The 12,827-nt window shown below is 45.1% G+C and overlaps 1 protein-coding gene across 1 annotated transcript in view; it reads left to right on the top strand.

The window, feature by feature from the left end:
* The window catches only part of LOC135897277 (uncharacterized), a 119,135-nt gene that overhangs the window by 78,329 nt on the left and 27,979 nt on the right, over nt 1-12,827 (top strand). Inside the window, exons 13-15 of the mRNA XM_065425878.2 lie at nt 1,749-1,935; nt 10,506-10,606; nt 11,666-11,694. Coding sequence (XP_065281950.1) covers nt 1,749-1,935; nt 10,506-10,606; nt 11,666-11,694 — 317 coding nt within the window. The remainder of the gene's footprint in view (nt 1-1,748; nt 1,936-10,505; nt 10,607-11,665; nt 11,695-12,827) is intronic.

The following is a 12,827-nucleotide window of genomic DNA, read 5'->3' as shown; positions in this document are numbered from 1 at the left end:
GGGGCTTGTGCGCGAATGTGGAAGGTTGCAGTTTCAGCTGCTCCGACACTTTAGACGATGTGATAAAGTGCGTGCGTCGCCGGCACCGAAATTGCCCAAGCAGAAAAAAATGCAGGACCACTTTGTGCGAAACCAAGCTAGTTTCACCGATAAAGTGATTTTATAAATGGTATGTGCTTTTATGACATCCAATTATTTAGCCGGCTTATATCGGAATTATGCTCTATATCAAACTGACAGGCGTTTTTTTGCGAGTTCGATATAGCCGGGTTCGACTGTATCGAGATTTGACTGTACGAGAGATGGCGTGATTGTTGTGCAGCTACCGCCACCTAACAATGGGGTTACTTGTGCGCAAAAGGGTGGCTATCCCTCTTTGGCTCGGGGGTCCGCAAGCGGTGTGGACGTTCTGCCTGTGCGCCAATCCATGCTTCCTTGAGACCGTCTCCCAAGGCCTCGTTCGAAAGTGGCACCGTTCACATGACCGTACACGCAAACACTCGGGCGTTGTATGTAGCATGGGGCAAAGATATTCGCTCGCTATTCGGTCGTGGTTAGTCAGACTTCCTCGGTTTGTTGCATGCCCATTGGCATGTTTTGTGGATAGCAACTTGGCATTGGGTGCGGCATTGGTGTATGAAAGGTTTAATAAATGCCCTTGTGATTGTTTGCACGACTCTGATGTCGTTCTTTTGTCCCAAGAGCACGAATCAGACCCCCACAAATGACAGGCAGCACAATTATGATGGCATGGCGAAAATGAGGTGATGATTCTTAACAATAACGATGTTATGATGACAGTATGACGATGACAATTGTATGACGACAAATGGATGACAAAGCTCGTATGATAACAGTGTAACGACTGTGACATCACGTCGACGGTATGATGAGTGCATGGCGACGACTCTATGACGATGACGGCATGACAATGGTATGAGGACAGTGGGATGACGACGATTGCATGACGAGAGGCAGGTGACAAAGCTTGGGCTATGACAACTCCACGACCATGACCACGACGATGCATGATAGCCACTGTCTGATGACGACGCAATGACGACGGTGGCATGACCATAGCGGCCTAATCACGATTGAATGACCATAGCCTATTATGACAGAATGATGAAAGAGTGACATCAATGGAACAAGAAAGGCGGTGTGACAATGACAGCATGATGACAATGGGATGACGTTACTGAAGCAATGATGAGGGTAAAACTACAACATGACGACGATGGCATGGCAACAACGGTACGATGACGACTGTGTGACGATGTCGTGACGGGTACGGCATGAGAGTCGGGTAACAAAGTTAGAATGGCGATGATAGGGCAACTGCGACGGCATCACAACGGTGCATGTTGCATGTTTAGTATCATTGAAAATTCATGGGCCGTCAGTGATGTTAGACATCTGGGCAGAGCATCGCCAAAACTTTCCTGTGATAACACACTTGCTCTTCTTTTTTTTGTTCTCATTGCCTTTCCTATTTCGCTCTGCATGTATAGATTTCGTATGCATTTTCCTTTCTTACTACTTGCTGCTGGACTAGTTGGTTCATACTTATTATGGTACAAAAGATATGAAACTATACATATAAAAAAGGCACATGAGAATGTGGCTAACGAGAAGAAAAGGAGTGCTCTTTCCTTCTGTGTTGTATCTCCGTATCGTCTTATTTTTTACACCATTCCTTTTTGATGTTTTGCATGTGCTAAATGTATGGTGCCGTTTGCTCCTTTCAGTGCCGGAAGCAGCGTCGGGAGACATGGGCTGCTCCAAGGAGGATAGATAACCCACCTGGAGCCCCGCAGCTCCCTCTGCCCTTCTTCAATGCTTTGCCAGCTAGCAAAGCTGTGGAAAGTCCGGAGGTGTTTGAAGAACGGGGTCGGCTATCAACTGTCATAGAAGAAAGCGAGTCATCGTTTCACGGTAGAGCTCTTCCCACTACCGTCGCAAGTTCTTTTCATTTAGTTTTGTAGCTAAAATAATAATAATAATAATAATAATAATAATAATAATAATAATAATAATAATGAGAAACTTAGCCCTTTCATACGCCACTTTATCCTGTGGATTGAAAACCTACTTTCACCACATTTTTTACATCTTCAGAATTATAGAAAGTGTACAACTGCAGAAAAGGTTAGGAACTTTCAATTGTTTAGTGAGTTTTGTCAAGTTTACAGGACTCCGTGCGAGAACTCGCTGCGGGAACATCAAATATGAGGGCATAACTATTTTGTGTTTTGAAAAGCTTGAAAAGCACTTATCCAGCCACTTGAAAATTATGCTGGGTGTTTGACATGCCTGAAGGGAACCTGCTACATACAACATACTAACACCGAGTAAAAACACCCAACCTTCTACTTTCGCACTTATTTTTCTAGAACATATTGTACATGTTATCCAAAATTGCAGCACAATTCTGATCATAAGTGTTTCAAGATGTATGCGACATATTTTGAGTATCGTACTTTTTTTTAATAAATGTATTTAAGGAGAGGAATCAATATACTTTTAGCAGTGCTTTTTCTGTTGAGGCACTATCTTGGTGTACACAAGTGTGTACACAGCGCCTGAAAGGGTTAAATTGCTCTTTATGTATCAGCTGCCTAAGGGATGCTCAAGGCCCACGTGTTTGTGGAATCTGGAAATTTTGAAATGCTGCTGTATCTAATGGCACATCAGTTCTGTGGAAGCCTGCAAGGTGCAGGAAGGTCCTCAAAAAGAAAAACTGTCATCGACCTGACTGTAGCATGAACTGCAGAGGAAACTCGTAAGGGTTTCTCAGAAACAAGCCTTCAGAGTTGAAAAATTCGTCCTGGTATGGTAGAGTGAATACCCCAGAAATATGCTCGTTCCGGGTTCATTCCTCAAACTGGGATGATTTTTCTTCAACTGTGAAGCTTTATTTCTAAGAAACTCGTATATGTTACTTTAGTAGTATTGTGCTACAGTTGGGTGGATGACAACTGTCCTTTTCATGCTGCTACGTCTCGCATCACTCCCAGTATGGCCCTAGTATCTCTTTGAACATTATGCTTGTACATCTGTGGATGAAAACACCATACATAAATCATAAATGTAATTTTCGTCTATAAAATGCTAGCAGCCATGTTTCCTCGCGAGCAAAAGCTCATGGGTATGATTCCCAGCTGCACAATTCGCATTCCAAAAACAGAATGCAAGAGGGCACATACGACTTATATTAGTGAGCCCTGAGTAGCGAAAATTATGTAGTTAATTGCTTGTCATTAAAGGCCAACTGCCACGAAATTTCACTTGGGCTCAATTGCCTATAAATGCTTAGCATATACATTCTACGCTCATTACAAGGAACCTGTGTACAACGGGCTTCCGGATATAACGGACCATTTTTCAGCCTCAGTTTGTTCTACCCATTTTATTAATGCAACGAAGTTTGCTTTTAACGGACTGTGCTGCAACAGGCTATCAACTACAGCAGACAAAGTTAGCGGCAATTTTTTTTTAATCAGGTGTATAAAACATACTTTTGCTGTGTAAACATGGTCTGACAACTGACTTGCAAAGGTCAGTTGACAATCGTGGCTCAATATCGCTAACGCGAGGGAGGAAGGTGGGGGCAGAAACGCGCCATCTTCTTTCGCACGCTCAAGGCACGGGGGGGAGGCAAGAGAGAAGGGGCGTTCTACTCCAGTAGTGGCTGCTTACAACGTGGCTGCCCTACCTTGAAGGTGATCTGCGATGTGGACAAAATGCGCCCAGTGCCGGTAGCTTCGTATGCACTGTGCTTTCGACATTTAGTTCGTTTTGAAGCAAGAGACAACATGAAGGTCAATTCGCTCGCTGCTGGTGCTGCACTTATCTTGCTTAATTTGCTATCGCAATCGCTGCTTCGCCTTTCGGGCGAAACTGCAATTTTTTTTAAAATTTATTTATTGTTTACCATGGACGTTTGTCACTCACTCTTTGCAGTAAAGCTGTTAGACATCGTGGCGAAAGTTTCAAAAGTGAGCGGTTTCAGATATTACGGACGTTTTTTGTTGGATTATCTTTCGGACATCTTTCCTGTCCCAACTTTTAGAGCACAGGCATGTACCATGACACAGCAGGCAAGTGCGACACAGGCCACACTTCAAAAGCACATCAAAAGCATGTAAACTGCATTTGATGAAGCAGCACAAGCTACATTTCAACAGCACAGTCAAGTACCTATGCAAGGCCTGCTTGACAAACACTTTCTCGGGATGACTAGAAGTACCGTAAGCCACTATGATGCATGAAAGGCAAAGCCTTGAAAAAGACAAGTGCACTTGTCTTGGCTCCCGCTTTTACCTTGTTCTCGTTTTGCTCATCATCATGAAAACCAAGGGCAAGTTGTATTCAGGGGCAATATTCTTGAGCGATCATTTCAGGTAGTGAATCATCTTCGAGACATTTTGCGTGTCGGACACATCAGAGTTGACGAATGAAAGCCTGTCTGACACAGTGCCAGAAACACTGTCAATAGGAAGCGCGTGCTGAATTTGTCACAAAGGAGGAGGCGACACGGCTGCCATGGTGTAGACGCGCCGGAAAAGCCATGCAGGAATTTGGTGCCACAAGGCGAAATGAGCAAAACTTTGTCACGGCTGGAGTCGAGCTTGTCTGGCTGAGTTTACGCGCACTGAGCCTACGGCCGGGGTAGAGGGTAGACCGGGTAGATCCCTCTAGCCCCGGCCCAGCCAAGCCTCGGCTACTTATCATCCTTTAATACAGATGGTGGTAGTTGTCTGATTGGTCGACAAGTCTATCGTTTCCAGCATGCCAGGCTGCAACCGGTGAAGTTGGATGAATCATGCCGGAGACGTTGAGATTGTTTTAATTTTACCCTGTGCTTTAAATGTGACCCACAGCAGCACAGGGATCGGTTGCTGTCGCAGCGCAAATGCACAAGTGTGCAGCGGGCAAGCGCTTTCTTGTTTGTCGAAGGTGCAAACTCAACATGCTCGCATCAGTGAACCCGAACTGTACAGGTCAGTATACTGCTAGTCAGCCTAGCTAGCACATGATGCAGCCTGTTCCAGCGGCCCTGGCATGCCTAAGGACACATTCCATTCCCATGCCAGCCACACTAGGCTGTAGAGTGTCCATTTTTCTCCGATGTAGCATAACTGCGCCACGCATGGATAGTCGGACTACAGTAAAACCTTGTTATAACAAAACAGGATATAACGAAGCAATTGTGATTCCCCTTGACGTTCCAATAGATGCCCATGTATTAAAAACCTCGTTTTAATGAAACTAAAATTTTCACCCAGTGGGTATATAACGAACCTTTTTTTAGAGTGCAGCTCTTTGGCGGCTGTTCCCACGTTTCATGGCGCCGTCGTGCCTCACCATAACCAGCTCCGTAGCCAGGGCCAGTGCACTGCTCCCGCCGCGCGCGCTCCTGGCGCCATCTCTCGTGCACAGCACAAGCCTTGCTCTCTTTGCTCTTTCTCCAATGCCACCCATGTGCAGCGGCAATCAGAGCACCGACTCCGTGGTGGCTGATCTGGCGGTGGTGGTGGCGGCTGGTGCGAAATGTTCCGTACCAGACGGATTGTCCAAGGCTCACAGGCAGTTTATATTATGATATAATCCGGCTGCCTATATAAGTAGTTTATTCTTAGCCAGTTCTTTCTGAGCCATGAGCGAGGCAACCAGTGGAGGTCCGTCTGCCACTGCTGCTAAAGAAGCTGCCCGAGCAGAGGCCTAGCGCCGTCGCTGCCAGAATCCAGAGATGCGCTATGCCGAACCAGGCATTGGTGCAGCAAGTCTAGCATATACCCATCGATTTCTCCGACCACAAAGCTACCTTCATGACAATCAAGGACTGGGAGGGGAATGTTTCTTGAAGAAGTGAAGAAAAATAAGTTGTAACAGTACATACATGTCTTGCTCGAATTATTTGCCTCAGTATATAGAAAAGCAGAAACAGCTGAAGAGCTGTGCTCAAATTTCGCATTAGAAAGTAATGTAATCATCTGCAATTTTTTTTTCCACAACGAGCACTTACTGACCATTCCGGTACCCGTCAGGTCACTGTCTTATGGCACGCAACGTTCACGTTTCCCATGTGCGTCTCATGGACTCTCCTTTCCTGTGTAACTGGTGAACCCACCCGCTGTTCCGCTGCATGCGTGGGGCGGTGCCGACTGCGGTTTTGTTGCTTGTCGTTGCCTCCGTGCGCGTCAACGATACCAGTGTTTCTATCGTTTCGTTCGGGCGAGTTCCCGCCGCCAGAAAGGAGATGGACGACGGGTAATGGAAGTGCAAAACAATATCAATTGAGCAGAAGTTGGCTTTGCTGAAAGCAGTCGAGTCTGGCATGAAGAAAAAAGAAAGTGGCGGAAGGTTTCGGCACAGCGTTGAGCACGCTGTTGACGATTTTGAGCAGCAAGAAGATGTCACCAGTGCTGTCGCATGTGGCATAAAAGGTGACAGAAAAAAGCTGCAAGCCCCCACTTACGAAGCTGTTGAGCAGGCGGTCATCAAGTGGTTTTTGGACGCAAGAGCAAGCAGCACTCCTGTGAGTGGGGCACTGTTGCAGTGCAAAGTGAGGGACTTCGCGTGCATCATGGGGCACGACAATCTTGTGGCGAGCGTCGGCTGACTGCAGCGTTTCAAGGATCGCATCATCGGCAGGGCTCTCAGCAGGGAAGCACAGTCTGTCGACCGCGAAGCTGCAGAGGTGCAGGTGGAAACAAACATTGAACGGCTGCTAGAAAAATACAGTGCCAAGGATTTGTTCACCGGGGATGAAACAGCCTTGTTCAACCAGATGCTGCCGCAAAAAACCTTGGCCCTCAAAGGTGAACCCTGCCAGGGCAGTCTGTATAGCAGAGCAAGGTCCACATAGCCGTCTTGCTTTGTGCCAACATGGATGGGTCGGCAAAGGTTCCGGCCCTTGTGGTTGGCAAAAGTGTGTCACCACAATGCTTCACAGGCAAACGAAAGCTCCAAGTGAGCTATGTGCCCAACCATAAGGCTTGGATGATGAGAGAAATTTTCACATAATGGCTGCAGGAGTGGGATGAGCTGCTGGGCAAGCTGAACCGAAAGATATGCCTCATACTGGACAACTGCGCGGCCCAATACACTGCCGCTATGCTCAAAAACATCGAGCTATGCTTCTTTCCGCCAAACTGCACTGCAGTTGGGCTACCGCAAGCGTGTGATCGACTGGATTCTGCTCAATGTGAGCACGAGTCCACGATCGACTTGCACATGGCGATCGAGATGCTACAGGCTGCTTAGATGGCTGTACCGGCAAGCACGATCGCCAATTGCTTCCGGCATGCCTCATTTGGCGTCTAGCAGCAGTTGTTACAGCAAAGATCTCGTTGCTGCTGCCAATGAGGGTGTCGCAGATGACCAAGCCCTAGCGTAGTGGGACGCTCTCCTTGACGCCGGCGTTGTGCCTGACTGCCACACCTTCTGCACGTACGTCAGTGCCGATGCTGATGCAGCGATGACGGAAAAGCTAACGGAGGCGAAAATTGTTCGTGTGGTGACAGGTGTGGCTAATGACGACAGTGACGAGTGCGTCAACGACAACCCGGAGCCTAATATTGGCAAACCCGATGTACCGACCCCCGCACAAGCGCTGGATGCTGCAGGCCTGCTGTGCCGCTTCTTTGGGGCTCACGATGACAGCGAGGACGGACTCGAAATACCGCCTGCAGCTGAAAAAGCGATCATTTGTCTCAAGAAGACGCAGCAAAAATCTATCAAGGACTTTTTTCTGCGAACTGAGCTGCCAGCTAGTGTGCTGTTTATAGATCAGTGATGAGCCATTTGGCGTGAATAAAGTAGCAATTCCGTGCTGTCTTTTTTTTTTCCATGCGACGGCCATTTTCTTTTTCGCGTGGCAGGCTGCTGTGAGATTTGGTGGTGAGTACATCCTCTCTTGCTTGCTAATTGTGGATAGAAATGGATAGTGGCTATAACGAACTAATGATTATGAAGTAATTACGACCCTCCCTTCAACTTCGTTATAACGAGGTTTTACTGTACATCCGCACCTTTAGCTTGGCCACCCCCATGCACTCTTCTTCGAGCGGATGCAGAACGCATCACGGCTCTTCTTGTCGAACGTAGACAACCAGATGACGAAAGCCGGCTTGACTGGGAGAATAGTTCGCATTAAGAGGACATCGCGGATGTGGATGAGCGTCAGCACAGCGCATGAAGCAGCTAGCAAAGTATACTAACTCTTTGGCAAGCAGACGCAGAGTTATATACCATATAGTTGTAGTTCCGTATACTATTCACTGATACACAGGAACGGTATACGGAAGCAGACGAGCTGGTCTCTGGTTTCTAGTCTTCAAAGTGCATCATTTCCGGTGACTGGGGATGGCGGCATTTTTTTTCAGTTTCAGTATGAAAAACAGATTTTTGCGAGCATTTTGTGAAGTGCCCACTCTCGTTTCAAGCTTCACATTTTCCACAGAGGCTACTGTAGGTCTAAATTATCTAAAATTGGGCTTTTTATGCAGTCCAGAATTTCGTTGCAGTTGGCCTTTAAGTAAGGCATTTGCACAACCTTTGGGAACTCCTAGTGGTGAAGTACCAGTCCTTGCAGCAAAACAGCAACAGCTCTTTGTGATAGCAAGTATTGACAATGCAGCTGTATACATGTAGCACACATTCACAGTTTAGATTTATGGCTGTGGTGGCTGCATGGCAATGGGGCAGAATGCAAAAAAAGAATATATTATTCTTTTGGTGCTTGTTATAGATCTATAGCTGCACGTAATTAATCAGGGCAACAAGGTGTCTGTAATAGCACTGGTGGGTGGACCTTTGGGGTCGGAAATCCTACTGAATACGGTGGAACATTGTGAATTCGAACTGCAAGGGGGCCAAAAGATTATTTGGACGAAGTTGAGTCCAGTCCTAAAACAGCCCTCTAAATATAGTGCTTTATGACATGTATGCTACATCATGCAATAGCATATCATCGAGGTGTGTTGTAGATTTTACCATGCATTTTTGGAAGCACTGTCTAAGGAGTTGTAGATCACCGAGTGACTGCGGCTATTTTTAGTTGGGAACACGGAGAAATATAAGCACATTAGTGTGCAGCTGTATACTGTGTAGTAATCGTGGTAGTAGTGGCAGCTACCGCCAGTCATCGCACATGATTACATAGCATTTCAGCATCTAGACTGCTTGTATTGATGTGAATTTTCTCTCGCTGCCTGCTTTTAAGCCATGAGATCAAGAAATAAAGGGTAAGGTCAGTTAATCACTTAGTGTTATCTTGTGCTAGAGATGAAGTATTGGCTACATTCTGTCAACAACTGTTTCGACGCTGCTCAGGATGCCTGTGAGCAGTAAAAGTATTTTGATTCATACCTAATAGGTGGCACCATAGCATTTAGCGCTGTTTATTTTTTGTCATTGTGGACATCTGTAAAAGCCTAATTCCTCACTGCTTTATTAAAGGAACTGACAACCGATGTTTAAGGGCCTATTTTTTTATGGTGCAGCCCAAAGCTCACCCTCGCTAGTTTTTACATTTGCAACGGTTACTTCCAAAAACATGTGGATATTTAGTAAGCGGAATTTTTCGATCTGGGTAGCCTCTAAAAAGGAAAGAGTCCCTCCTCCAGCAATGCTGAAAAGTGAGAGCGATGTCGATAGCCAACCTTGCAAATTGTGTAAGCCGCCCTTCGTTCTGCTTTCACGGGAGTGAGTGTAACCGTGATTAAGCACCTATATTTTGACCTTTTCAGCCACTTTTGAAAATAGCTGGTGCAATAAGTTCACATTGTTGTACAGACACTTCTTATATTTGTACCGTGTTTTTCCCCAAGTACTCGTGGCTATGGTGTTGGGCTGCTGAGCACGAGGTCACGGGATCGAATCCCGGCCACGGCGGCCGCATTTCGATGGGGGCGAAATGCGAAAACACCCGTGTGCTTAGATTTAGGTGCACGTTAAAGAACCCCAGGTGGTCAAAATTTCCGGAGTCCTCCACTACGGCGTGCCTCATAATCAAAAAGTGGTTTTGGCACGTAAAACCCCAAATATTATTATTATTATTCCCCAAGTACTCGCCTATGTCCTGTATCATGGTAAAGTATCATGTATTGCATTAGGCAGAAACTCTCGATTTCTGTGGTATGCTATGTTACGGTGGCTAGCTATACATTGGACCTTTCTGTTTTACTTGGATTTGTCCGAAAAGAAGTCCTTGGGAGCGAGAAATTTTGTTTGAAAGTAACTATTGCATTTTGGAAGTTTGAATTCATAGCTTTTTTTCCTGTTTAAATGCGTGCGACGTTACTTGGATGTACTGCACAATTCAAATTGTTCATCAATTGGAATGAGTTTTTGAATTGCTGGGATTTCAATTTATGCAAAAAGTGTGCACATTACCACAGAAAGTGATTTTTTTGTGCACTTAGGGCTTATTTTGTTGTTCGAATTTAAGAAAGTTCACTTTATCTTTTTTTACAAAAATGGCTGCTTCTGTTTTGTAGCCATTTCCTATGATGACTTTGAAAAGCAACTTCAGAGAGAAGAGAGGATTCGAAGGTCAGCTGTTCTTCACTCAACGGACAACACGCTGGGCTCTCTGAGTGTACGTACTTTTCGTTTTGACAACCAGTGAACTTTCTTCTCTTTTCACCGAGGTAAACAGTAAGGACAAAGATTTTTACCAGTTCAAATAAGCGACATTCATATATGAACAAACCTCCTGCATGGGAATTGAAACATTTCTTCTAACCTTTGTGATTGATTTCTGTACCACAAAGTACTCTGACCCAATGGTACGCAATCATATACTGCAGTTAGATGCTTTCGATTAAGCTAGAAAAGTGCCCATTCATCACTTGTACATCCATTTATGTCAATCTTTTTCTATATTTATGAGATTTTAAATCTTTTATTTATTTATTTATTTATTTATTTGTTTGTTTGTTTGTTTGTTTATTTTTTTCATACTGCAGACCTAGTTCAGGTTCAAGCAGGGTGGTAAGACACAACAGTAGTACAATGCATCATTCAATTGACACAGGCAACAACGAGTTATTCCAGTCTGTTATAGTTTGGGGAAAACAGGAATACTTGAATACATCCGTCTGTGTAAAATAAGGTGTTAGTGAATTCGGATGACGGTGTCGAGTAAGCCTAGACGTTGAAGTAGACAGATAGGATGCAGGTTTAATTGATAAATCTCCATCAAAAAGCATGGAAAGAAACCGACTTCTTAACTTTTTCCTTGAGTTTTTCCTGATGAGGCTTTTGAGGGGAATTGCAATTATTGTTTATTATATTCATTAGCTTGTTATTACAAAGTTTGTCTGTAATGACTCATCAAGCAAGCTTGATCGTCATGATGAGGCATGAAAGTAAGACCCCTCTTGTTTGCGAAGTGTGATCCGTTCTCACCACAACTGGCAGAGCTGCTGCTATTGTCTGGCATTCAGAATGTTGCTTAGGAAAAGCACTGCACACTGAACAAATGGTAACAGCAGTGCTGTTGGCTAATTAAGAAATGCTTTTCAAAGATGAACCAGGAAGGCATCTTATTTTGCACGCCTGTATACAGTGCACGAACACTTGCTTGTATGTTCTGAACAGTTCGGTGGGAATTGCATAAGTCTGTTTCATGACCCTAGTTACTTTTGTATTGCAGGCTTGCAGCAACACCGCGTGTGCTGAAAGGTGAGTACTGCTACGAGCTTCTCATTAGAGAATGGAAAGAAATTGGTTGATTGTACTAAGGTAGTAGCACTCGTGTGAAAACGAGAAAGTAGCCTATAATAGTACTGGTTACGAGTGCTTCTCATTTGCACCTAGTTCATGAAAATGATGGGGCACCAAACATTTCATGGTTCTTCAAATTTCAAACCACCAGGCAATTTCGGAGCATTCAGACTCGTAGTACTGAACTTTCATGCACATAAGCTTTACCCACGCATCACCGGTAACTCCCCTTGATCTTGGAAACCAGTAGCACTCTCCTCCTTATGCGCTTTCCTTCTTAATTCTTCTCAGATTTCACTCCCCAATAAGCCGGCGTGTTGCACTCCCATGCTGCCTTCCCACCTTCCTCCATTCCACGCACAAGGTTGAGCTGCGATCATGAGTTCCCCTTGCATCTGGTCGTGAAATATGCAGTTGCTGCCCAAGCCCCCCCCCCCGCCCCCCCATTCACGGCCAGATTGAGCCACGATTGTTTGCTCCCATCGCGTGCTTTCACTAGCATGTACGGCATACACCACTCGGCGATGGTGTTATCGCCCTTGGACTTTATACGAAACATCATGGCAACAGCCAAAATGTGCCTGGAGTGTCCATACATTTTCTATCGCAATAAAACTCAAGAAGGAAAGTAAGCAGATATGCAACGGTATTCTGACCGTGAATCAGCCCAGTGGTCAAAGAACGTTTGCTTTAATCTCACTGCTCAAGGCACATGCTTGACATGCGTGAAGAGTTAACACTACATGATTAATGCAAGTGCTTAATTTAATGAAAAACAAATTCCTGTGGTTGAAGCTGTGTGGTAACTCGTTCAGTGAGTTGGTGTGTCGTGGTAACCTGTCATGGGGATGGGAATGAAAATGGAACACCCAGAAAGGAAAGAAACAAGAACACTGAGACATACAGTACAAACTTGCAAAGAAACACCCCAGTGGGGAATGGTAAAGCCACTTGGTATATCATGGTAATGAATTCCTTTATATGGCAGAGTCAACTGCGACTAATTTGTTGACCGTAATACCAATATGACGAGATGAAGCAAATGTGCTGTTTTAGTTGTATATCATGGCAGATGCCCTTGTTCATTGTAC

The sequence above is a fragment of the Dermacentor albipictus genome, chromosome 1 (assembly GCF_038994185.2).
Source record: "Dermacentor albipictus isolate Rhodes 1998 colony chromosome 1, USDA_Dalb.pri_finalv2, whole genome shotgun sequence".
In the NCBI taxonomy this organism is placed as follows: Eukaryota; Metazoa; Arthropoda; class Arachnida; order Ixodida; family Ixodidae; genus Dermacentor; species Dermacentor albipictus.
The sequence above is the reverse complement of the archived record's forward strand: the minus strand, read 5'-3'. Positions and strand labels throughout refer to the sequence as shown.